General features: G+C 37.5%; 1 protein-coding gene across 2 annotated transcripts in view; it reads left to right on the top strand.

The window, feature by feature from the left end:
• The window catches only part of DMD (dystrophin), a 2,781,977-nt gene that overhangs the window by 2,121,749 nt on the left and 635,097 nt on the right, over positions 1-25,131 (top strand). For both annotated transcript variants that reach the window (XM_081115404.1, XM_081115406.1), the window contains one exon: positions 5,160-5,314. In XM_081115404.1, the coding sequence (XP_080971530.1) occupies positions 5,160-5,314 (155 nt within the window). The remainder of the gene's footprint in view (positions 1-5,159; positions 5,315-25,131) is intronic.

Below are 25,131 nucleotides of genomic sequence, written 5' to 3'. Positions count from 1 at the left end.
AGGGGCAGGCAGAAAAAGAAAAACTTTAAACATAATATAGCATAGAGGATATCCAAAGAGAGGGGGCCAAGAAAGGCTAGTGCCTCAAGAAGAGCATCGTAGTCAATAGCACCAGTTGCTGCAAATAAATCATGTAAATAAGAACCTATAACTTTCCACAGACATTGTCCATTGGTGACCGAATCAGTTAACTATTTTAACAAAAATGCTGCATAACAAACAATTTCAAACTTAGAAGTAAATTGTTTAGTGATTTTTTTAAATAAACCAAATGTGTATTATTTTCTGCTGGGGTGGCATTGCTTCAGTGTGTAGGTTGATTGGGGTGGTTCTTCTCCACTCATCCTTCTCCAAGGATAAGCAGGCTAGCTCAGGGCATTTTTGTTCCCTGGTGATGGTAGAAGTAATAAAAGGACTAGCTCCACTGCCGGAGCACATTTCAAACCTTTGTTTGTGTCTCTTCTATTAACATCTCATTAGGATTAGGCAAAGCAAGACATATGGCTAAATTCATTGTCAAGGGCAGGGAAGGTAAGTGCTTTTTGTAGCAGGAAATTCAAAGCTACATCGCAAAGGGCATGGATACAGGGTGGGGTAAAGAATTGAGGCTAATAGTCCAATTTGCTATGGTGGCTTCTGTCAGAACAGTTTACGTGGATGGCAATGGCAGAACCTGATCTTGATGAATTATAGAGTACCAAGTATGTAATCAAGTTGAAGTAATGAGTGAATAGTTGCCTTCTAAGGAATATAACTATGAAGGGAAAGAAAATTATAGAGCAGATTTTTTGTTTTTGTTTAATGGTGGGGGAGAGATTGTGTTTAAAGGCTATGGAGAAAGACCTTGCAAAGAGACTAGAGGTTGAAAAGACACAGAGCAGTAGTACATGGAGGAGAGGATCCAGAATACATGAGTTTCCAGATGTAAGTATCAGCTTTCCATAGCACAAGAGTCACTTCTTCCTCTGAAACTGGAGAGAAGTTTGCAAGATGTAAAGTGTGATATTTTGCAAAATTTATGCTTTGTGCTTTATGAAACTGAGGCACAGAGGATAATTAACTTTCCCTTTTGTAACATAACTAGTATGTAAATTTCTCCTGTGTAATTGTACGTCTGGTCATTTGCTGTGAGATTTCCTTCAGTTTGTATCATCAGGATCCGTCTAGAAACCATACTAGATATTTCAAACAGAGGGAATTCAATACAGAGGACTGGTTCCTTGGCTAATGAAGGAGTAGAGAAACCCAGTAGGAGACAGAGAGGCAACCTGGAATTTAGCAACATCAGGAAGCTGTTACACCTTAAGGGCTGGAGGGCCAACAAGTGTTACCAAAACCCAGAACCCAGAACCATCTGGTGCTAACTTGCCCACTTTGTTCAGGCTGCACAGAAGATATTGAAACTACAGAGGGAGGGCCTGTCCAGTGGGAAATGGAGACACAAAGAACACATGGCCCACATAGAAACAGGGGGAGATACACTAGTTTCACTTTCCTCATGTTCTTTCATTTCACACCAGGGCCTCTCACCTGCCAAATCCAGCTAGAAGCCAGCTAGCAAGAAATCCTGGGAAACTCTGATCCCTTAAGTGGTTTAGTCCATCTGCAGTACCAAGTAGAGTAGGAGATGGGCAGAGAATGGGTCTAAGAGCAAATATGTTCTTAGCTATTAGCTCGCAGAGCTAAATATTTTTTATGAATCTCTTAGTCAGTGTATACAAAGAGATAGACCCCCAATATGTAGACTTTTTGTCCATAAATATATTATTATACTGTTTTATAATTTTCCAAGCAATTTGATTTTGACCTCATGGCAAACCTAAGGCATAAGCAGAATAAGTAGCCCCATCCTGTTTTGCAGACAACAAAACTGGAACTTAAAATGCTATTAAGCCCTAACTGGTCCAGAGCATCAGCCTCTGGACTGAAGGGTCCCAGGTTCAATACTGGTCAAGCGGACATGCCTGGGTTGCAGGCTCAATCCTTGGTAGGGGGCATGCAGGAGGCAGTCGATCGATGATTCTCTCTCTTATTGATGTTTTTATATTTCTGTCCCTCTCCCTTCCTCTCTGATATCAATAAAAATATATTTTAAAAATAAATAATAAATAAATAAATAAAACTCTTTTTGCTTTCGTAGCAAAAATTAGTGTGGTATTGGCTTTAGCTGATCAGTATTCATTTGGTTATCTGGGTCTATTTACTACATACAATAAATGTAATTTTGTTTGATGCTAGAATAAGATGTTCTAGTTAACTGAGAAATGCAGGATTTTATATAGATTTTATATTTTCAAGGAACAGGAGCCCACCCAAAGATACTGAAACTATGCTAAAAGCACTAGTATTTGATTTTTATTACTATATAAATATCATCTATATATTTAAAAGCCTAAGCGACCAAACAACTGGTTGACCTGTCGCTATGATGCCCACTGACAACCAGGTGGCAGACGCTCAATGCAGGAGCTGCCCCCTGGTGATCAGTGCCCTCCCACAGCAGGAGTGCCACTCAGCTGACTGATGGGTGCCAGTTGCCAGGCTCACAGCTGGTAAGCACAGCTGAAGCAGCACGAGCCACTCCCACCTCCACAGCAGCACTACCAAGCACAGCTATTGAGCAGCAGCAGTGGCAGGCACAGTGGGGGGAGAGGGGGGTGAGCGGGAGCGATGAGGCTCCCAGCCCAGGCTCGGGCTCTTCCCTGGCCACCTGTCACTTCACACACTACTACATCCCTCGGGGGGGATGTCAGACTGCCGGTTTTGGCCTAATCCACCACCTCCCCCATGCACCAGGCCTCTAGTAGTAACATAAAAGAACAATTATTAAAACAAATGATTACTTTTCAGAATCATTACTTTTCAATTTCCTCTGTTGCCCTTCTTGCTCATGAGTATTCATTCTTACAGATTTAAGAAATACAGTTCAGATAGAAGTTATATTCTGTCTTTTACTGATGATTTCTCTACACATTTATTGCAGAGGAGACCTCTGGGTTGATGTGTTATGTCATTATTTTAGTTAATAAAGATTTTTAGTCCTACAATGTATTTATCTTTCTTCTTTTAATATTTGATTAGGGCAAAATACCAAAAGTGAGATTACTGGGTAAATGGAAGTAAGGGTTTGTATGTCACTTGATATCTATTGCCTAATTGCCCTAATACATACTCTTCCCAGCAGTAGTTCATGAATGTGCTTATTTTACCAGTCTTTCTAGCTTTGAATTTTATTTTTTATTAATTTAATTGGTGTAAAATTGTGCCATCTTGATTCAGTATTCTGTTGGGTTTTTGTTAAGTTAATTTTTTTTTTTTTTTTTTTAGCGTTTATAGTGAAAAGGATTTTCTTAGTGGATTGGGGCAGAGAGAAGGTTACTCCATAGGCAGAGCAGCCCTCCCTCATGGAGTTTACTTCTTTTATTGGGGCTCATTTAATGGAGGTGGAGGGCATTCAATAAGGGGGGAGAATATTCAGGGTTTTGTTTTTTTTTCTGGGAAAGGGATGAAGACTTCTCCGAAGAGCCTAGGCAGATGTTTTGTCTTTATTTGGGCTTTCCATTTCAGATCATGGCAGCACTGGGTTGTGTTGTTTAGTATGCTAATGTATTCCAATGAGCATATAATGATGCTAGGGTTACTGCAAGGTGAACTTAGTTGCCATGTTGGATCCAGCTGGTCTTCTGCTCGTTCTAAGCCATAAATCTGTTGGGGTTTGGTCTTTTTCTTTTTTTAATAAAAACTCTTTATTCTTTCTCTTGTTTGAATTACCTGTTCCTATTCCTTTATTTATCAATGGCTTAACCCAGCATGTAGGGTTTGATAAAACTGTCTTAGCAATTTAATATTACCTTAATGCTTAAAAGCCTTCTCCATGCACTTGCCCCAATGCTTAATATAAATTTTGGGTTAATATGCTTCCAGATAAACTATTTGTTGGTCTATTGGTCTATTTTTTCTTTGATGTATGATATTCCAAGTGATGAAATACATAGTTTGATAATACTAAATTGCCAAAGGAAACATAGGTCATTTGGTTTTAAAAGATTCTTATATTTGCAATTTTATTCTAATTTTAAAGTAGAATATTTTTAAAGTATTATTAGTACACTGATCCTTCAAAAAGTTCATAACTGGAATAACAGCATTGTTCCTTTGATGTTCAATGTTTTCAATATGCAGCTTTAGTTGAACACCAGTAGATGGCACTAATTACAAAAACAATTCAACAAGTTAATGAAGAGGGAAAGAAATACATGAAGTATTTTTTTGTGTTCAAAGTTGGTATACGTCACATATTCAACAATTATATGGGAGCTTATTTTTATAGTTTTTTCTCTCCTCTGATAAAAACAATTAAGATCAGTTTATTTCCAATTAATTACTACTAAATTGAAATGCCTGATACTGGTTCTTACTCAACATGCTGCATTTGAAAAGTTTTGTCATGGAAAATGAGTTAGACTAAAAATGGGAAAGACTAAACCACATAATAGGTAAAAAAGCAGTCATGTAGACATATTCTGACTTGAGGATTCAGAAACTACTTAAAAAGCATTTTAAAATTTAATCTTTATGCACATTTGTACTAGGTTTTTTTCATTTTGTAATTAAATTTATTGGGATCACATTGGTTAATAAAATTATATAGGTTTCAGGTGTACAATTTTATATATACAATGGAATACTACTCAACCATAAGAAAAGATGAAATATTGCCATTCACAACAACATGGATGGATCTTGAGAATACCATGCTAAGAGAAATAATCAGACAGAAAAAGTCAAGAGCCATATTATTTCACTCATATGCGGAATAGAAAACTAAAATCAATAAATGAACAAACAAGAAAAACAAGCAAAAACGTATAGCTACAACAACAGTATAGTGGTTACCAGAGGGAAGCCAGTAGTGGGGGTGGGGTTAGTAAAGGGGTGAAAGGAGTCAAATATATGGTAATGGAAGATTTGACTTTGGGTGGTGGACACACAATGCCATATACAAATGATGTATCTCAGGTTATTTTCATTTTATAACAATCATATGTTATAACCTGAAAAACATATAATAAGTAATTTTTAGGAAGACAAAAAAGAAACTCCAATTAGAAAATTCAGAGAAAGCTGACATCCATTCTCTTTCCCATATGTATCTATAGCAGCTGGCCAAAGACCTCCGCCAGTGGAAGATAAATGTAGATGTGGCAAATGACTTGGCACTGAAACTTCTCCGGGATTATTCTGAAGATGATACCAGAAAAGTACACATAATTACAGAGAACATCAATGCCTCTTGGGCAAGCATTCAGAAAAGGTATGAATTACTTTATTTCTAAAACTGTTGTTGGCTATAATGATGGCGTGGTGACACTGGGTGGACAATGCAGATTTGTTTTCCCAGTCTTGCTAAACCAGGCTTGGGAGAAACCAAGATGACAAATCTAATGAAATTTACAGGTTTGCCTAAGTCCTCTTATTTTAAAGATGAGGGACCTGGTGAAATTACATGATTTTCCTAAGAGATTACACAAAACAAAAATAGTGATTTATAGCTAAAATAACCATTTATCAATCTGCTTTGAGACTCTACCCAAAGAAATATCATTCTATTCCATCATGCTGCCCCAACCTTAATCTGATAAGGAAGTCACTTTGGAATTATAACTCTTCATAGTGCCATTATTGTATCTCACTCCACACAGACAATGGGAAAATCTGTGTAGTATAACATGACTCATAACTTTATTTCTCATTATATATATTTGGAAATTAACAGCTCTTAGAGACATTATCTCCTCAAACTAGGTCCTGTCTCTTTATCCACTCTCTTAATGACTTGTATTTTTCTTTCATTAACGTTTATCCTAATTATAGGTAAAAACATGAATTATGTAACTAATTTTTAATGTTTGTTCTTCACATTAGTCTAAACTCCCTGAGGATATAGGCTATCTTCTTTATTTGATAGCTCCTGAACCAGGGTACCGGTAAATATTTGTTGAATGATGACTCTCTTTGCATAATGAAGCACTACCTTGTTCATGCTATGATAACTTAAGGATTATTGGGTACTCATTTTTACTTCTGTCAAAAAACAGAGGCAAAAATAATACCCGTACAATGATGAGGAAGACCAGTACAGTGAAAGATAACTGAGTTCCAGATGATGACATAAATTACTGAAGAAGTCAGTTTGGTGGCCTTTCATAAGAAGAAAAGGCCACCATCGAGAAAATAAAAACTGAAAAACAAAACAGATTTTGACCTAAGAGCAGAAACTTAGGAGTAATGACCTATTAATATATGGAAATTAAGAGACCAAATAAACCTTGAAATTGAGTTAGAGATTGAAGAGTGAAAACTACTGTGAAAATGGATTAAAACTGGTGACTCTGGGCAAATAGAGCAGCTCTAGTCCTGAATTCCAGATGGTGTTCGGATGACCAGGGAAAAGAAGATTCAACCTGAAGTGAAGAGAGGGCCTCCTCTCAGTGGCAAGGTTTAGATTTGCTGCTCCCAATACAGACCAGGTACCTGTTTCTTCAATTAAACAAGGGCCTAGTATGCTCAGGAAGACTTATTAATTGCAATTGATTAGTATCCCAAAGTCAATAGTTAGATCTCAATGGGAAATACCTGCTTTTCAAAGAAAGACATCTTTAGAAAAAAAATTAAGATCAAAAATTAATTTGGTGGATTTAGAGAATGTAAACTAAGAAGGGACAAAAAGTAATGCTTGTCCATGGCACAAAACCAGGGCTTCAGGGAAGGTCTATCACATTGACCCACTCTTTCTGGCAGACAGCTCTCTCCAAATCCTCATGCTCTTTGAATCTCCAAGTACCTCTCTCAGTTCTTTTGATCACTTTTTAAGATTTCTGGATTCCTCAGAAGAAGAGCTTCCAGTTTATATATATTTTTTTACTTGGTCCCTATAAAGTCACCACTTAAGTATATGATTATTTTTCTAATGGGTAAAGTAAAACAGAATGTTAGAAGACAAATTACATTTTTCACTGGTCCATACGGAATCCACGATTTGCCAAGTTAATTTTGACTCATGCCTCCAAAGGCATTTCCTATTCCTTTCTCTCATATGCTCTGAAAATTCATCCACTTGTGTAGTTTCAGTCTGCTTATGACTGCCCATTTATACCATCTGCAGCTGAGAATGATCTTTTGAGTTTTAGGCCTGGATATCCTACTGGTTTCTTCCAGTTTAATGTCCCTCAGAAACTTCAAACCAAATAGACCCAAAGCTGAACTCACCTTTTCCCTCTTACAATCTTTGTCTCCAAATGCCACTTACTTCTCTGCCAATAACCCCTCCCCAGTGAACATCACCACAACCCATTCAGTTATCCAAATCAGAAGTTCATGCTTAACTCTTTCTTCATAACCCCAATAGCTAAGTGATTACAAAGCTATTTGCTGCCTAAATAGCTTTCAAATTCAGTCCCTTCTCTTCATCCCTATTCCTTGACTGTTATGTCTTACCTGAATGACATCGTTCACCTAACTGGTTTCCCTCCTTCTAGTCTTCCTACCTCCCATCCATTCTCTACATCAAGCATGTCAAACTCGCAACCCGCATGTGGCCCACAACAATATTTTTGTGGCCCAGCCAATATAAAGGTATGTAAGAAACATTTTAGTAAAAAATTCATAACTTAATTTTTATAATATCCTGTTATAATTATTAATAACAAACTACACCATTCACTAATGACTGATTACTAGAATCGTGTTGCATTCATTTCCCTTACGCACCTTACGTGCAGACGCACCATTTCTCTCACTAATACTAGCAGCAAATATTTTAGCAGCTGATTGCCATGTCATTAGTCTTGTACTGACTGGTTTGGTGTGCGCAATAGGAAATATTTCTCTTTTGGAGAACAAGAAAAATAGGTTTATTTGCGTTACGCTTATTAATTTGTGCAGTTATTCAGTGTCTGGTAAGTTAATGCTCAAGAAAAAAATATTAATTTATATTAAAATGTTCTATTATTTTATGTTAACGATTGCTCATTTATTTCAGCCCTTTGTATTCAGCATGTCTCTATCAAAATAAACCTACCTTTCTAGGAAAATTGAAGCTTTTGGGTATTTTGCACCCACATAAACTTAAACCTTGTTTAGTTGGCCTATGTTAGCCTTTGAGTTTGACATGCTTGCTCTACATAGGATGCAGGATTATCTTTCTAAATATTATTATATTCCTGTTGCTCATCATCCTCCCACTTTTAAAGCCTCTAATGGCTTATCCATTATTATTTGAAGACAGTACACACTCATTTAAAACTGAAGCCTAATTTTCTGCTCTCCCTCCATTTGTCATTCCCTATCCTGATACAATTAAGTAACATAGAGCTATTTTCATTTCCTCATAGCCATGTTTTGTCTTCTCAATTACCTAATAACCAGATCTCAATGTAAATGCCAATTCCTCCAGGAAGTCTTCCCTGACTACCATGCTTTAGGGTTGGCTATTTAAATGTGAAATCATTATAATAAAACTTAAAATGCCCTTTGGGCCCCTTGTTGTAGTGCTTATCTCACTATACTGGAGTTAAGTATTTGCTGGTCTCAGTCTCCTATGAGAATGTTGGCTCTGTGAGGGTATGCACAATGGCTGATTATCCATCATCTTGCCTAGCACTTAGCTTGGCATATAGTAAATACCACCCCCTCCCCACCACCAAAAATACACATTTTTTTTATTAAATAGGTAAATGAGAAGAAAAAAAAAACTAACTGCACTGTTTTGGTGTGCCAGTAACTCAACACAGAAGAAAACTATATACATTAGGATGGCCTCCAGTTTCAACTAACAGAAAACACAAGTTCAATAGTTTGCCTAATAGAGGTCTGTTTGTCTCAATGAGACGTTCAGAGGTAGGCAGATGCTGATGCTCAGTTGCTCAGCAATGTCATCCCTAAAGTCTCCATGTTTTTCTTGGCATTTTCCTTAGTACATGTGCATTCCAGCAGGAAGAAGAAGAGGAAGAGGCAGTGCTTATATCAGGAAAGTGATGGCTTTCCCAGGAACTTAAGGGCCAAAACTATGTCACAAAGCCACCTCTGGTTCCCAGGAATTCAGATAGAGCCAATAGAGAACGTCTGCCAAAGGGCATGAGAAGAATAAACTGATAAACTGGCATGCTGTAGCTGGACAGCATGAAGTTCCCTGGAAAGAACCACTCAAAGCTTTAAGTAAATACAGCATATTCATGCATCTCGTATATTCATGTACAGTATATTTGTACAGTATATTCACATAGGATTATAACAGTAATGGGCTCTTGAGGCTTAATGGTTGTTCTGAGAGGTCATGAGAGTGTATTCCCTATTAGTTAATGATACCTTTACATTAGAAGTTCACATTCTCTGTATGCTTTGTGTGTCAACTGCACACATTAAACTTGACTATAGCTTCTTTTATTTTACATTCTTACAGATCTCATACTAGATAGATGAAGAACAAGAAAACTCTTTATGTGATCTTTTGCATTTTGACCTTTTTATTCCAATATCTTGCCCAGCTAAACCCAGAAGTGAAGTAATATCCCCTTCCTCTAGATTTGTGCTGTACAGTAGGGTAGCCACTAGCCACAGGTGGCTATTTAAATGTAAATTCATGATAATAAAACTTAAAATTTATTTTCTCCACCTTATCAGCCAACTAGCAAGTGCTCAAGAGTCACATGTTGGACAGTGCAAAGTAGGTTTCCATCCTCAGAGAAAATTGTGGATAGTCCTGCTCTGGATCACCTTTGTCCACATTCACCTATGCCATTTAGGGCACATAACAAATACTATATTCATTCAAGAGGAGTTTTTGACAAATTTTATAAATAAAAACTGTTTTCTAACAACGCTGTTCACATTATTCTGTTTCCTTGTTTCTACCTTATTTCTTCTATTTATCCATTTTCTAGAGTTGGTATTTAAAGCTTCAAAAACTATAACTATTACAGGATGTAAACACTTTCACTTTTTTATGAACTCTGTAAACATAATTTGTAAAAGAGATTATTTATATTGATATTCAGGTTATGAAGAAAACATATCTCATATATTTGAAAGTATCTATAATCAAGGGTTTTTAGGTAAAGGGACTCTGTTGAAATCATTCTGATTACATTATTTCTCACAGTTCAATTAATATATATATATTATTGATGTCAGAGAGGAACAGAGAAAGAGTTAGAAACATCAATGATGAGAATCATTGATCAGCTGCCTCCTGCACGCCCCCCAATGGGGATCAAGTCTGCAACCTGGAATTGAACCATGATCTCCTGGTTCATAGGTTATTGCTCAACCACTGAGCCACCCCAGCTGGGCTAACAGTTCAGTTTTTACAACTGAACACTAATAAATTGCCTAAACTAAAACTTTCAATCATATGGGTAAAACTTTTGTACATTTGAAAGCCTGTTAAAAGCAATAAGACTTAAATTCAGTTTTAAATTGTTGAATGTTAAATAAGATATAAAGAATGTAATTGGAAAGAAATTTACTTTGCTATCATATACTGTCAGGCTATAGTTTCAAGACAATCAAAAATAAAAGTCAACTAATTTTATTTTTACATTTTAGTGTTCAACTTTATTAATCTTCAAGTTCCACACTAGCTTTGATAAGACCTTTATTTACTATTTTATATAGATAAATATAAATAGTCATGTGGGTCTAAAAGAAATTCATCTACCATCTTATATAATAAAAGAGAAACATGCAAATTGACCGTACCTCCACTACACTCGCAAGCCACACCCACCAGCCAATCAGGATCAAGTATGCAAATAAATCCAACCAAGATGGTGGTGGCCACGGAGCTGGAGCAAACAGGAGGCTTGGGTTGCCCCTGGCAATGGAGGAAGCCAAGCTTCCCTCCTGCCCTGGCCGGCTGTGGGCTCCGCTCACGGCTACAAAGTTTCAATTATGGAAGACAAATAAATCCCAGATACCTGCTTCCAGCCACTGTGGCCTCCACTCAAGGATGGTCTGGGAGCCAGGGTTTCCCGGGGCCGTGGCCAGTCTACTAACAGCCATCAGCCCCTCACCCAGGCTGGCCAGGCACCCCAGTGGGGACCCCCACCCTGAAGGGGGTGTGGCCAGCTTGAAAACAGCCCTCAGCCCCTCACCCAGGCTGGACACGCCCCCCAGCAGGGACCCTCAGCCCATGGGGGTGTGGCCGGCTTGCAAACCACCACAGGCCCCTCACCCAGGCTGCCCCATGCCCCAAGGGAACCTCCACCCTGATCCAGGACACCTTTCAGGACAAACAAGCTGGCCCCAACCCGTGCACTAGGCCTCTATCTATACTAATAAAAGGGTAATATGCTAATTAGACTGGGAGACCTTCCAGGAGACCTTCTGGACATTCTTCTGGACAAAGCCATGGTGGTGGGGCCGAGGTAGAGGCGGTTAGAGACCAAGAGGGGAGGGCAGTTGTGGGTGATCAGGCTGGTGGAGGGCAGGGCTGTTGGGGGTAAGCAGACCAGCAGGGGGGCCAGTTGGGGGTAAGAAGGCCATCAGTGGGGGTCAGTTGGAGGTGATCAGGACAGCGGAGGGGGGCAGTTTGGAGTGAGCAGGCCAGCAGGGGGGCAGTTGGGGGCGAGCAGGCCAGTGGGGAGGGGAGGTGGGGGCGAGCAGGCAAGCAAGGGGGGCAGTTGGGGGTGATCAGGCTGCGGGGAGCAGTTGGGGTCGAGCAGGCCGGCAGGCAGAGTGGTTAAGGACAATCAGACAGGCAGGCAGGCAGGTGAGCGGTTAGGAGCCAGCAGTCCTGGATTGCGAGAGGGATGTCTGACTGCCGCTTTAGGCCTGATCCCTGTAAACCCGCAGTAGGACATCCTTCGAGGGGGTCCCAGATTGGAGAGGGTGCAGGCCAGGCTGAGGAACATCCCCTCCCCAGTGCATGAATTTCATGCATTGGGCCATTAGTTCATGAATAAAAGACCAAGTTGTTTTTTAATTAAATTCTATAGTTTAACAATGCAGATCAGAACATAGATCATCACTGTGACCTATGTAGGAAAATATTTTGTTTTAACAATACAGATCAGAACATAGATCATTGCTGTGAGTTGTGTAGGAAAATATTTTCTTTTCTTGATCCTATTCCTTAACACATAAAGATAGATATGTAGGCCTCTGCAACTTCATCTCTTGCTCTTCAATCTCTGTGAACAGATATGAATTGGTGGATAAGATAATATTAGATGTGATATTACAAATTATTGTGAGAAGCCTCTGAGGATTAGATTTCAAAGACTGCCAGCTGGCTGATGACTTTATGATGACACTGTTATGAGATTTCATTTTCTTATTTCTATTCCAGGATCACTCTTTAAACAAGAAATGAGAATTAACTCTGAGTTGTCTGTCTGTTGCTATATGAGGGTTTCTATAACTACCAATCATCAAGGAGCAAACTGATCAAGTAGAGGGTTGGTCCTAGTGTCAGAGGTTTCAACATGGCTGAACGTTCCTTACAAAAGCTCCCAGATATCTGAACAACCTCTCTAGGTTTTTAGAAAGATATAGTGTGTATGTGTGAACATGCACACATATGTACATGCATATGCATGTACATACATAAAAATAAACTAGTGTTTAAATAATATCTCAGTAGTCTCCTGTCCTTCCTAATAATTCATTTCAATTTTAATAATACAATTAATATTTGATAAACTGAAAAATTACCACCTATGTTTTCCATTTTGGCAATGGTGAAGGCACTTCTTGCTTCTCTATTTTTATGTCCTTTCTCTTTTACTTTCAAGAAACAAGAAAAGGAAAGGGGAGAAAACTCTGGATCTCTATTATGTGTGCAGCAAAGAGCTACTTTAGCTGGACACTGAATCTCTTTCACATTCTCCAACATATTCTTTTAGAAAACGCTGTGCTGTCTTTCTCAGGAATCTCCCATTTATTTTTTTCTTCTTGCTCCTCCTTTCAGCCAACCATCAAGACTCCATAACCCTAAAATAAATTTTTTAGAATACCATCTTTTGTATGCTTGTTTCCCCTTACCATCAATTTTTTGAAGCAGTAATTGACATTACTATTCCCTATTCTCCAGCTTCTGGTTATGCTTTGATTCACTCCAATCTGGCTTCCCCAACCCCACCACTTTACTGAAAACAAGTACTCCTTAAGATCATCAATGACTTCTATAATAGCTAATTGCCCTGTTTTCATTTAGTCACCTATTTTATTTTAACATTAATTCTGTTGATTAACTCTACTAGTTGAAACTTGTCCTTCCTTGGTTTCCAGAATAATAATATTTTGCAATCCTCCTATTTCTCTAATCAATATAATTAAATGTGAAGTGCTTGGCACAATGCCTAGCACATAGAAGAACTCAGTATATGTCATCTGTCCTAAACATCCTAAGAATTCATTCACTCAGCCAGTAAATGTTTCAATGCTTGGTTATCTGCTATGTAGGTTCAGTTCTTGGTTGTAGGTATACCGTGGTGAAAATCCCTACCCTCATGAAGCTTATATTCTTTGGGAGACAGACATTAACAAATAAAAAAGTGAATATATGACATGTCAGGTCATAATAAAGAGGGGAAGGAGTTGATGTAGCAAGAGCGACAGAGAGACAGGAGAGAGAGAGAGAGAGAGAGAGAGAGAGAGAGAGAGAGAGAGAGAGAGAGAGAGAAGAGAGAAGAGAGAAGAGAGAGAGAAGAGAGAGAAGTGAGAGAGAAAAGCAATTTCAATATGGTAGTAAAGAAAAGTCTCACTGAAAAGGTTACATTTCAGCAAAGCCTAAAGAACCTGAGGGTGTGAGTCATGTTAACTGAAGGAAGAACAGTCTCAGAGGGTCCTTATAAGTGAAAATGCCCTGACGCCGGAATATGCTTGGCAAGTTGGAGGAACCTTAAGGAGACCAGTGTGATTGGAAAGGGGCAAGCGAACAGGAGTATAGTAGAGAATGAGTTCAGAGAGGTAGTGGACTCTAATTACATTTTGCCCTTTAGGCCCCTATAAGGACTTTTGTTTTTCCTCTGAATGAGGTGGGAGTCATTGGAAAGTTTTGAGCAGAGGAATGGCATGCTTTGACTTACCTGGCCCCTCTGTCATAATAGACTGAAGGGAAGCAGTAAAACCATTAGGGGACTATTGTCATCATTCAGTCGGGGCGTGTACAGGAGGCAACCAATCAATGTATCGCTCTCACATCTCTCTTCTCTCTCTCTCTCTCTCTCTCTCTCTCTCTCTCTCTCTCTCTCCCACCCTCTCTCTCTCTCCCACCCTCTCTCCATCCCTCCACCCTACCTACCTACCTAAAATAAATAAATAAAATTTTAACAAATAAATAACTTTGATATATTCTAGGGAAGAAAAGCAAATAGTATCACATATTTTTGAATGCCATAAAAAACTCAGTCAGTTTGTTTATTTAGCAGAGGGACAGACATGTGAACTTCATTAAAGAGTCTAAAGCTCTAGACACAAATACTATCCTTTCCAAAACATTTTTGAAGTTCCTTCCCTGGAACTACCTGGGACTATTTTATCATCATCAGAAGAGTAATGTATTATTGTATTACCATACCTTGTATTTGCTCAAAACTTGTGCTCAATAATTGCTTGTGAATTGAATGAAACAATCAGATGTTGATACTAAATAGTTTTTGATTTATTTCCAAAAATGTAAAGGATGAAGATTTGCTGCTGCCCTTAAAGCTATGTAAATAATGCAATATGATGCTAATAGGATGTTCATTTAAAATACAACTTCTTGCCCGACCATCAAGGCTTAGCAGTTGAGTATAGACCTGTGAACCAGGAGGTCATATTTAGATTCTAGTCAGGGCACATGCCCAGGTTGCAGGTTCAATCCCCAGTCGGGGGCGGGGGGGCATGCAGGAGGCGGCCAATCAATGATTCTCTCTCATCATTGATGTTTCTATCTCTCTCCCCTTCACCTTTTCTCTCTGAAATGAATATATATATATATATATATATATATATATATATATATATATATAAAATACAATAGCTTATTAAGTCAGGGACTGCTTACGATATATTTGTAGCATGTTATGATCATAAATATTAAAGCTACGAATGACCTTAAAGCTACCAACTCAAACTTCTCAATTTAGAGTAGCCTGTTTTTAATCCTCCTCAGGAAAATATACCTTCTATTCCATGTTAAGGACTAAAAGGATTTGGTAGAGCATTAAAAAATACAATCCACTAGCAATTCCTTTAGGTACACTTCTTTTGGCAATATGAGGAAGTTTCTTTTGGCTCTTCAAGAAAGAGTTATGAATATCGTTATAAGGCATTCACATTTTTATACCGCTGAGACACAATATTCACAACTGATTATGAAGCATAAGAATTCTTACCATCTTACAATAGGATAATATAATACCTGTAATGGGGATCCTTGGGGCTCTGGGCCAGGGAGTGTCATTATCCATACAGATCTAAAAGGTTCATGGTGGTAACTGCCTGTTTCATGTTATGTCATCTCCCTTAAAGTAATCAGACTTTCTAGCTTGCAGGAATTACTCGCAAAGGGAGACATCTGGAACCATACCACTGGTGATTTACTGATGTGGAAAATTACTTGGTGATGTAGCCAAGTAGCCATTTTTATTCACACCTAGTCCTATCGTTCTGACCCAGGTTCACCAGCCCCCCACAACATATGCTTAAATATTTACCCATGAAAAAACTCTAACACAGACTTTTCTTCCTTCATTCATAATTTTAATATAATGGTGTCTAACATTGAAACAAATGGGAGAAAGTTTCTCTTACTTGGTTTAATTGAATAATTAATATTAACAACTGCATCTATTGTGTTATTGTTCATTTATATTTAATTTATTTTCTTTGCATAATTCTCAACAAAGACTCTAATATGGTCAATAAAATATATAAACTAGCTCTAGTCTATTTTTAGAAAGTTGATTTATTTTGACAAATGTCTAGAATCATCATTTGACTTATAATATTATTTGTCCATTTCTAATAATCATATAGTTTGGGGATCGTTCAGCCTTACTCTATTTATAATAGGGATTTATTTTTTCCAAATAATTAATTCAATTTTTTTCTTTATTTTTTTAAAAAAATTGTGCAGGATATATGTATAAGGATTAGTAAGTTTTGTGAAAAGTAATCTTGAAATTCCATCCAATGTGGAAGGAGCAGTTATTTGAGCAGTTCTAGGTGATGGTCAATAGCAGTTCTTTTTGCTCCCCCTTTTAATGGTTGGGAAACCTGATACCATTCCTGGCTAATTGAAGTAAAGAGCCTGGCTCAGGTCCTTTATCGTGCATGGAGCATTTTCAGTTTCTTGAGCCAAGCAGAATCTGAACTCCTGGCAGCCACTACCTACTTCCCGTCCCAAGCCTAATAGTCTTGTGTCTTCAGCCCTGCACACACCTTGTGTTTCTGTGCTATTTGTGATGCACAGAGCTATTTATCTTGTTTCTGAGTTTATACTGTGCCCTTTTTTACTTTCTAATTTTACATTTTATATACTATTGTTCTGTGTTTAGAAGTTTCTTCTATATTTTGAAATAATTTTCCTACTATAAAGTAATACTTGTAGAAAATGTAAATTTAGAAATAATCACACGACATTTTTTAGCATTTCCTTTCATCATATTTTTGTAAATATATTTGGCCTATTTTTATTTTACTTACTCCCAATTTATTAGCTGTTGAAAACATTTTTAGAGTGGTTTTTTTCTTTTAAAAATCCCTACCTTATTAGTAAGGTAATGTGCAGGCATTATTTTTTCAACAAAATAATATGAGGGGAAATACTTCCTGGAGGTATTTCACATGATGACTTATTAAATAGCCAGAAAAAAAGCAATCACCTCATGCCTCCAACCAATGATTGATGCTCTGGCCATTCTGCCCAGCATCAGTATTCACCCACAGAGATGAAAGCTATTTAAATTAGCCAGGAAATCAATTTCCCATTCAAAGCAGTGGTTGCATGTTGTAAGTATTTTTCTAATATTCAGCTTCACATCCCTAATATGATGCTCACTGTATCACTCTCAAGCCACAGAGCATTTAAAGTAAATAAAACAGAAACAATCCAAACATCTTTAGAAATGATTACCTCCATTGCATAGAGTTATGGCTACTCCCACAATTCCTAAGGAGTTGTGTTTTTCTTCTATATTGTGAGTATTTTTAGATCTACATAGTGAAATTGAGTTAGCTATTAAACATTAACTTTACCACAAGCTTTTTTAAAAAAATATATATTTAAATCAAATAATCCCTACATTAAAATAACCAAATACAGTTTTCATCCTGAGACAAATTTGGTGACTAATAATAATCATGAATTAATGATTATTTATAATTTTATGGGGTTTGGGTGGTGAGATATGATCTATTAATATATATTATGCAAGTAGTGCCTAAATTGTCTGTTAAAATAGAAATGCTAAAATGCCCTTTTTCTGTCTAGCTATGAGGATAGCAATTGACCTCTACTTAGCACTGGTGTTGCAAACGAAAATCTGGGATTCTGAGGCCTGTCCTCCTTTCATTGCTGTTTAGTGGATACATATCAACTTGGAAGGAGATTCTGGCAGCTTTTCACAATAATCTAATCTCATCTCTGTCCCTCTCAATATTTTCATCAGTGACTTGGATGAAGTCTTAGATAGCATTCTTATCAAATTTGCCAATGACACAAAGCAGGGAGAAATAGCAAATACAGCAGACAAGAGTATCAGGGGCCAAACAGATTTCAACAAATTGGAGTGGTAGGCTGAAATGTAAATATAAGGTGCTATACTTGAGGTCAAAAGAGATGTAAAATAAAAACAAAATCTGACTTAGCCTGGGCTCCCTGGGAAGAGAGAGAAGAAAACTACCTAAGGTGGAGAGTTGCGTACAGAAGGTTTGTTGAGGTTTCCATGAAATACATTTGTAAGTATATAGGAAAGGCAGGATTGGGCAGAGAGAGAAGCTAACCCGCAATGATGACTCTGTAATGAATATAAGAGTTTATTTTTCAGCTTATTTGGGAAAGGGCTTTTGTGATAGAGCTATCCAAAGGTGGAACAGGCTGCCTTGTAAGGTTGCAGAACTATTAAAAAACAGGTTGGGTAATGCTTTGGGATAATAATTTTAAGTATCAGGTGGACACATGACTTTAGCATCCTAATATAATCTTTTTCTAAAGTAGTTTCATTTTCCAAATGGGGTTCTGCCAGAACTAGTTCCATTGCATCTTAATAAGTGTCAGCTCAAGAAAGGGTTCATTGTCTCAGCCTGCATGGCTCAGTGGTTGAGTGTCAACACATGAACCAGGAGGTCATGGTTCGATTCCTGGTAAGGGCATATTCCTGGGTTGTGGGCACGATCCCCAGTGTGGGGTGTGCAGGAGGCAGCCAATCAATGATTCTCTCTAATTATTGCTGTTTATAGCTCTCCCTCCCTCTCCCTTCCTCTCTGAAATCAATAAAAATATTTTTTTAAAAAAAAATAAAGGGTTCTTTGGTTTAAAAACAGTTTAGGTGACAGGTTAAGTAAAGGTAAACAAATTTATTTTCTGTGGAATTAATGGATTTTTATTATGGTGTATACATTGTGACTAAACAAAGTATGTGTGTTTAGGAAGGGATACATACTTATATAATATGTTTCCCTTCTAAAACATGACTATGGAACCAATTTCTCAAGAAGAATCTTTCATGACACTATGGCATGTGGTCCAATAATCAGTACTTAGTAAGCATTTGTAAAATAGATAACATTGTATCTAGCCTAGATGCTGTGTGGAGCTCATTTCCCTAGGAGTTATCAAAATAGTGTTCTTAAATACCATTAGGTCAACTCTTTACTTGGGCATATGCCTATACGTTTGTCATCTAATCAAGAGAAGTTTTGTTATTCAACTTTGACATCTTTTTAATATTCTCTTGAAGCTATTATTATCACTTCATATTCTGTTAGAAGTTTAGGGACTTTTTCTAGGAATACTGATAAATTGATGATGATGATGATGATGAGAGAGAGAGAGAGAGAGAGAGAGAGAGAGAGAGAGAGAGAGAGAGAGAGAATGAGGAGGAAGATGATAGCAGAGAGAGGGATGGATCCTCTGGCACAGCATATTTGGGTCATACTTAATCTTTGTTTTCCTGAGACTTTCCACAATGATAATGGAGGGAAAATAATTTATAAATCACAGAAGTAATTTAGGATATCTTTAGTAAAAGTAGTCTCTATTTTAGTAGATACCAATAAACAATAGAATCTATTATAATTGCTAGGATCTGCTAATAATTTTTTTTCCTGAAACAAAAACTTCATTAACTCTCCTTGATACTCTGTCCTCATCAGCATTTTAATAGCGTGGGACTAACTCAGATTTTTTCCCACACAAAACATATAATCCACAACCTGGTAATGCTTACATTTAGCCTAATTGTTAGGTTGTGACTGGTGACAAAAATAATATATGCTGTCAGGTAGACAATTCTAGAAACCCAGCCAAACACTTGGCATGTGTGTGAATCAGCCTCCATATATTTCTCATGTAGAGTGGCCAACTGGCCAACCCATCTCACTTGGCAACGATTCCTGATGGATAGACCTGGTGTACTCTGAGGAGAGGCCAGGGCTTTTCAATAGAGCAGTGAAGAACCAGGGTTGAAGCTCAAAGTTCTAGCAGGGTTTTGCAGACTCCTTTGCAAACCAGTGGCTTGGGACTCCTCTTGACTACATACAAGTCCTTAATCCATAGGGTAAAGCAGGTTGCTCAGGCTGAGTTCCACTCTCCCTTGTCAAATGACAAGCAGGTGGACAGACATCTTTACAATTTGCTAAGCCATATTCTGAATGAATATAACATTTTCCAGGTCTGAGTTAACCTTTTCTGAATGCATTGCCATTTCAATATCAAAATATTCATAGCGTGGAGAGCCTGTGACTTTCCCAAGCTTAAAACCCCAGTTTTATTGTAATTGTGATGCCAAGATTTTTGCGTGTAAAGAAAAGGAAGAAATTATTTTTATTTTTTCTCTTATATTTATACTAGAGGTACCATGCACAAAAATTTGTGCACTCGGCGGGGAGGGGGGGGTCCCCTCAGCCCAGCCTGTGCCTTCTCACAGTCTGGGACCCCTCGGGGGATGTCCACCTGCTGGCTTAGGCTCGCTCCCTGGGGGATCGGGCCTAAGCTGGCAGTCAGACATCCCTCTGGCAGCCCAGGAGCCCTCGGGAGATGTCCACTTGCCAGCAGGAAGCAGGCCTAAGCTGCAGTCGGACATCCTTAGCACTGCTGAGGAGGCGGGAGAGGCTCCCACCACCACTGCTGTGCTGACAGCCATCAGCCTGGCTTGTGGCTGAGCAGAGATCCCCCTGTGGGAGCACACTGACCACCAGGGGGCAGCTCCTGCATTGAGCATCTGCCCCTGGTGGTCAGTGTGTATCACAGTGACCAGTGTTTCCCAGTCATTCTGCTGTTAGGGTCAATTTGCATATTACCCTTTTATTATATAGGATTGCAGCATCATTTTTAAGACATTAAGTTCCCTAATTTTTTTAGAATTTTCTCATGAATGGTGATCTATTACTTTTTAACTATATTTCAAATAGTTTTATTAGCCCCCTCCTTTTTTTTTTTTTTTTTTTTACCTTTGCCAACATCATTAAAGTGACTCGCTCCAAGAGGGCATCTAAGCAAGTACCACATTTGCTATTCTTTCTGGAAAAGCAAGTTTCCCTCCATATTCTTTATCTGTATTTCAAAGTTTTGTCAGGTTTTGCTTTTAAAAATGAGTTGTCTGTTATTCTTACAACTCTAACTTTATGCGTTTTTTGTTCTTGTTGATTTCAAAGAGAGGAAGGGAGAGGAAGAGAGAGATAGAAACATCAATGATGAGAGAGAATCATTGATTGGCTGGCCCCTGCATGCCCCACACTGGGGATTGAACCCGCAACCTGGGAATGTGACCTGACTGGGAATCAAACCATGATCTCCTGGTTCAAAAGTCAATGTTCAACCACTGAGCAACACAAGCTGAAAAGTTGGTTTCAAACAGTGACAGTTATATGTGCACTAGTGTGACTACTATGTAATGAAGTAAGGTGAAAAGTTTGATACTGATGTGCATTTGCCATTTTCTAATTAACTAGAGGCCCCATGCATGAAATTTGTGCAAGAGTAGGCCTTTGCAGCCCCGGCTGCCCTGGCTTCATCTGGAAGGTCATCCGATAGGTAGTCCAGATAGTCATTCCACTGTTTGGCCGTTCAGTCTATTTGCATATTACATTTTTATTATTATAGATTGCTTCAGTAAAAATTAAGCACTCTTTTCCATGTACAGCAACAGATGTTGGAAATGGTGACCACAATTCTCCTGAATATATCTTCCACTCACAAAACTAATATGCAGTTTTACTAGTTCTAACAACAAGGGTACACCAATACTTTTATTTTGATCCCATAATTTTTTCATGAAGATAAAAATAATTGCACTATGTTCTAAAGTTTTAAGAGCGACTTTAAAAATATATGCTGCAGGACAAATATGATCAGGTGGGGGAAATTATGATGTTTATATTTTCAAATGAGAAACCAGAAGTGTTTGTGCTCATCAGAAACACTCAGTTTATATAGTTTATATTATGAACTAATAACTTCACGTATAGAAAAATGCCTTTCTTTTTCTAAAAGACCTCAAACCAGTTAATAAACTTAGTCCTAGAATCTGGTTATAAAATAGTTTGAATGTTATAAATAAGATATGGAAAAAGAAAAAAAAAGCATTTTATCCACAAATCATTTTTTTCTGCTGATACCATTTATTGAGGAAAGAGAGTGCATGAGTGACATGCACAGTGGTTTCTGGGGAGTACCAATAAATTCTGACCATATTTTTTGTCATCACAGCTGGGAAGTGGAAGAGCTGAGTTCAACATTAAGTTGCTTGGGGAGCCAGTGATATCCTAAGTAATCACTGTGACATTTTTTAAATTAAATTCAACAATTTGATTTACAGCAAGAAGTGAACAGATAGTCAGATCAAACTTGGAAGCACAGTCATTCTGAGTGGTATTCATCTTCCCTAGATGCACTGCCTCATCCTGTGTCAATTAAGCTTTCAGAGATGATGTTCATGGATATTTCCAAATGAAATGTCCTTGCACTGCTTTTGATGTGGTAAACTTTATTTCTTTGCACTCTTAGGACTTATAGAGAAAACTCAGGATTGGGGGGAAATTTAAGTCTCATTCTGTGGCTAGCAAAATAATTTCATAGCTACACTTATGTGAACATTAATAGCGCATCAACCAAATTGTTAAGTGATCTACTTGCGTGGGATTTTTAAGTGTTGTGCCATTATCAATGTCACTAGCATATTGAAACCAACTAAAGCAAATCAGTTGGTTAAACATTAAGGGTTATTTAAGTGACAACATCTAAATAGCATTTTTTTATTTTAAAAAATCATTCCAGTAGAAGAATGAGCCAGGTGGTTTACAACTTAGTATCCATAATATAAAAAGTAAGAGTTGTCACTCAAAGGATATTTAATTGAGTTTCTTATGATTCGTGTATGCTAGAATTTGGAAAAAGCTCTCTTTGGTAATATGAGAAAATGAAATATGTGGATTTTATTATCAGAGCTCATCTCTGATTATTTTTGCTGAACTTTGTATATTAACTTCCTGATATTCATAGCAGTGGACTCTGAAGTTTTAAAAAATGTGAATGTATACCTTTTTCTGGATAATTTTAAAGAATTTTGGCTTACAAGAGTGTTTTTTTTTATTTTTATAAAGGTAAAAAAAAACTCTTAAAAGATTTAATTACTCCAACAACAGAAAATGGGAACTTTGTTTTCTAAAAGAGAACAGAATCTATGGAAACGTTGCTCACAATATTTAGATTGTTGACTAATTCTAAAGGGGAATGACATAAATTAATTCATTGAGGAGCATTAAACATTATCTTTTTAAATGTATTTTTATTGATTTTAAAGAGAGGAAGGGAGAGGGAGAAAGAGAGATATAAACATAGATGAGAAATTTCAACATCAATGGGCTGCCTCCTGCACGCCCCCTGCTGAGGATCAAGCCCGAAACCCTGGCATGTGCCCTGATCAGGAATCATACTGGTGACTGCTTGGTGCAGGGATTGATGCTCAACCTCTGAGCCACACCAGCCAGGCTAAACATTATCTTTTTATTCAATAATGCATACTATGAAAATCTGGAATAAAATTAATTTAGATTATGGTATATGTAACACGCGAATAATCATATGTTTTAACACTCTTGACTTCCCTACAAATTAATTAAAACTTGCATGAAGAACCAGACTTTAAAATCCATCCCAAATCCCACATAAATATAATTATACTATAAGAAAAATAAATATTTCTTCTTTAGATATATACATTAATTAAAGATATTCACAATGTGGTATCTCAGAAGAAATGTTCAGTGTGGGGTGAATAAAGATGCTTGAGAAAAATAAAACTCAAAGAAACATTTCCCCTTCCATGCCTCCTCTCTTATTTATTTCTACACCTCTCCTATGCTTCTGTCCCCAACTTTTCCTCCCTCCTTATTCATTTTTATCTCCACCTCAACCTTCGTGTTTCTCTACTATTTTTGGCATTTGTTTCCTTCCTGTGGGCTCTTGCACTTTGTCAGGTCTTATATACTATTCCTGTCCACATATTCCTCCATCCCCAGTGGCAAATACCTTGTACTTCAGCTCCCTCCAGAATCTTTTTGCTTTTCCAGTTCTCCTCCTCAGTATTTTCCTACTTTTCTGTACTCCTCTTTGTCTCATCTGTGTATTTCTTTCTTTTGACTCTCTGCTGTTATGCATTTAGAAAATGGCACAGAAGGGCACTGTTCTCAGCAAATCTTTAGCACAGCCATCTGGAATACTGCCATGAAGTGGGACTAACTTGCCATTGTTCATTTTTTTTCCCCATAGTGTCTGCAAACTGCCTTGCTCTGGATAGAAAGTTATCAACATCGAGGAAATCAAATGCACAAAAATCTTGATTAGTTTTCCCTTAGAAATGGAGGCAGAAATGATGTTAAATGAGATATGAGGAATGACACTGTGTGAAACAGTTTTTATCTTAGCCTCTTATTGGAAATGGACCCTGATATCTACTCACTTTTTGTTTTCAAATGATATGCACCTATCCATTAATTACATATTATTTTAACATTATCTTTTACATAAAAGACTCTCTTCTGGAAACTCTCATTTTGGAAACAATTTATAAAAATGTCCGCAGTGTATGCTTATTTCCCCTTTCTGATCCAAACTCTGGTTATCTTAAGCTTTGTATATCTTTTAAAAATTATACTAAAATGCTTATAGTTTTTCATTCCTGTCAAAACAGATTTACCAGAGTTAGGTGAACTTAAAATATTACTGTGTAAGTTAGAAAGTTGATTTGCTCTTTCCATCATGTTTGCTGCCTTTCACTACAGCAAAATTGTAAATGTAAACTTATTCCCTAGAAGAGGAGCAGGGCTGCAATTTTCAACTAATTGGGAGAAGCAGCCCTGAGTAGAGCACTGTCAGGCTGATTTGAGTCTTAAGATATGATGATGATTATTATGTCAAATGTAATCAAGAATGTGGGTCTGAACTGACTAAAGGGCTGGCTGTTTTTAATTCAGGTTCGTATACGAAATAGACCTCTGGTTCACCGGTAGTCACAGCTGGCTGTAAAATAGAGCAATTTTTAAAATGTGATTCAGTTCTCTATGGAGCTGTAGGGATCAGGAATTGGATACACAGGGGGGAGAAATATCCTAATTATCTCCTTAAAGATTATATTTCTTTTCAGTATAACATCCTTCATCTTGAAATTTCCCTATAGCTCTGTATCAGTGGTTTTCAACCTTCTCAGATCCAATGTCATCCCTTTCTTTTCTTAGAGCAAATACTTTGTAACACCCACTTTACTATAATAAACCAAAATTTGTAGAAAATATACCCAACCCATAGACATATTTTTTTAAATTATGCCCTGAGTTTAATTTTAAAAAGAAATGAGAGTCATTTATAATAAAATCATATGTATTTCAGTATGCAATTATTCTGTCAGGGTCAAACTAGAACAC

This window comes from Myotis nattereri, assembly GCF_964212035.1.
Source record: "Myotis nattereri genome assembly, chromosome: X".
Lineage (NCBI taxonomy): Eukaryota > Metazoa > Chordata > Mammalia > Chiroptera > Vespertilionidae > Myotis > Myotis nattereri.
The sequence above is the reverse complement of the archived record's forward strand: the minus strand, read 5'-3'. Positions and strand labels throughout refer to the sequence as shown.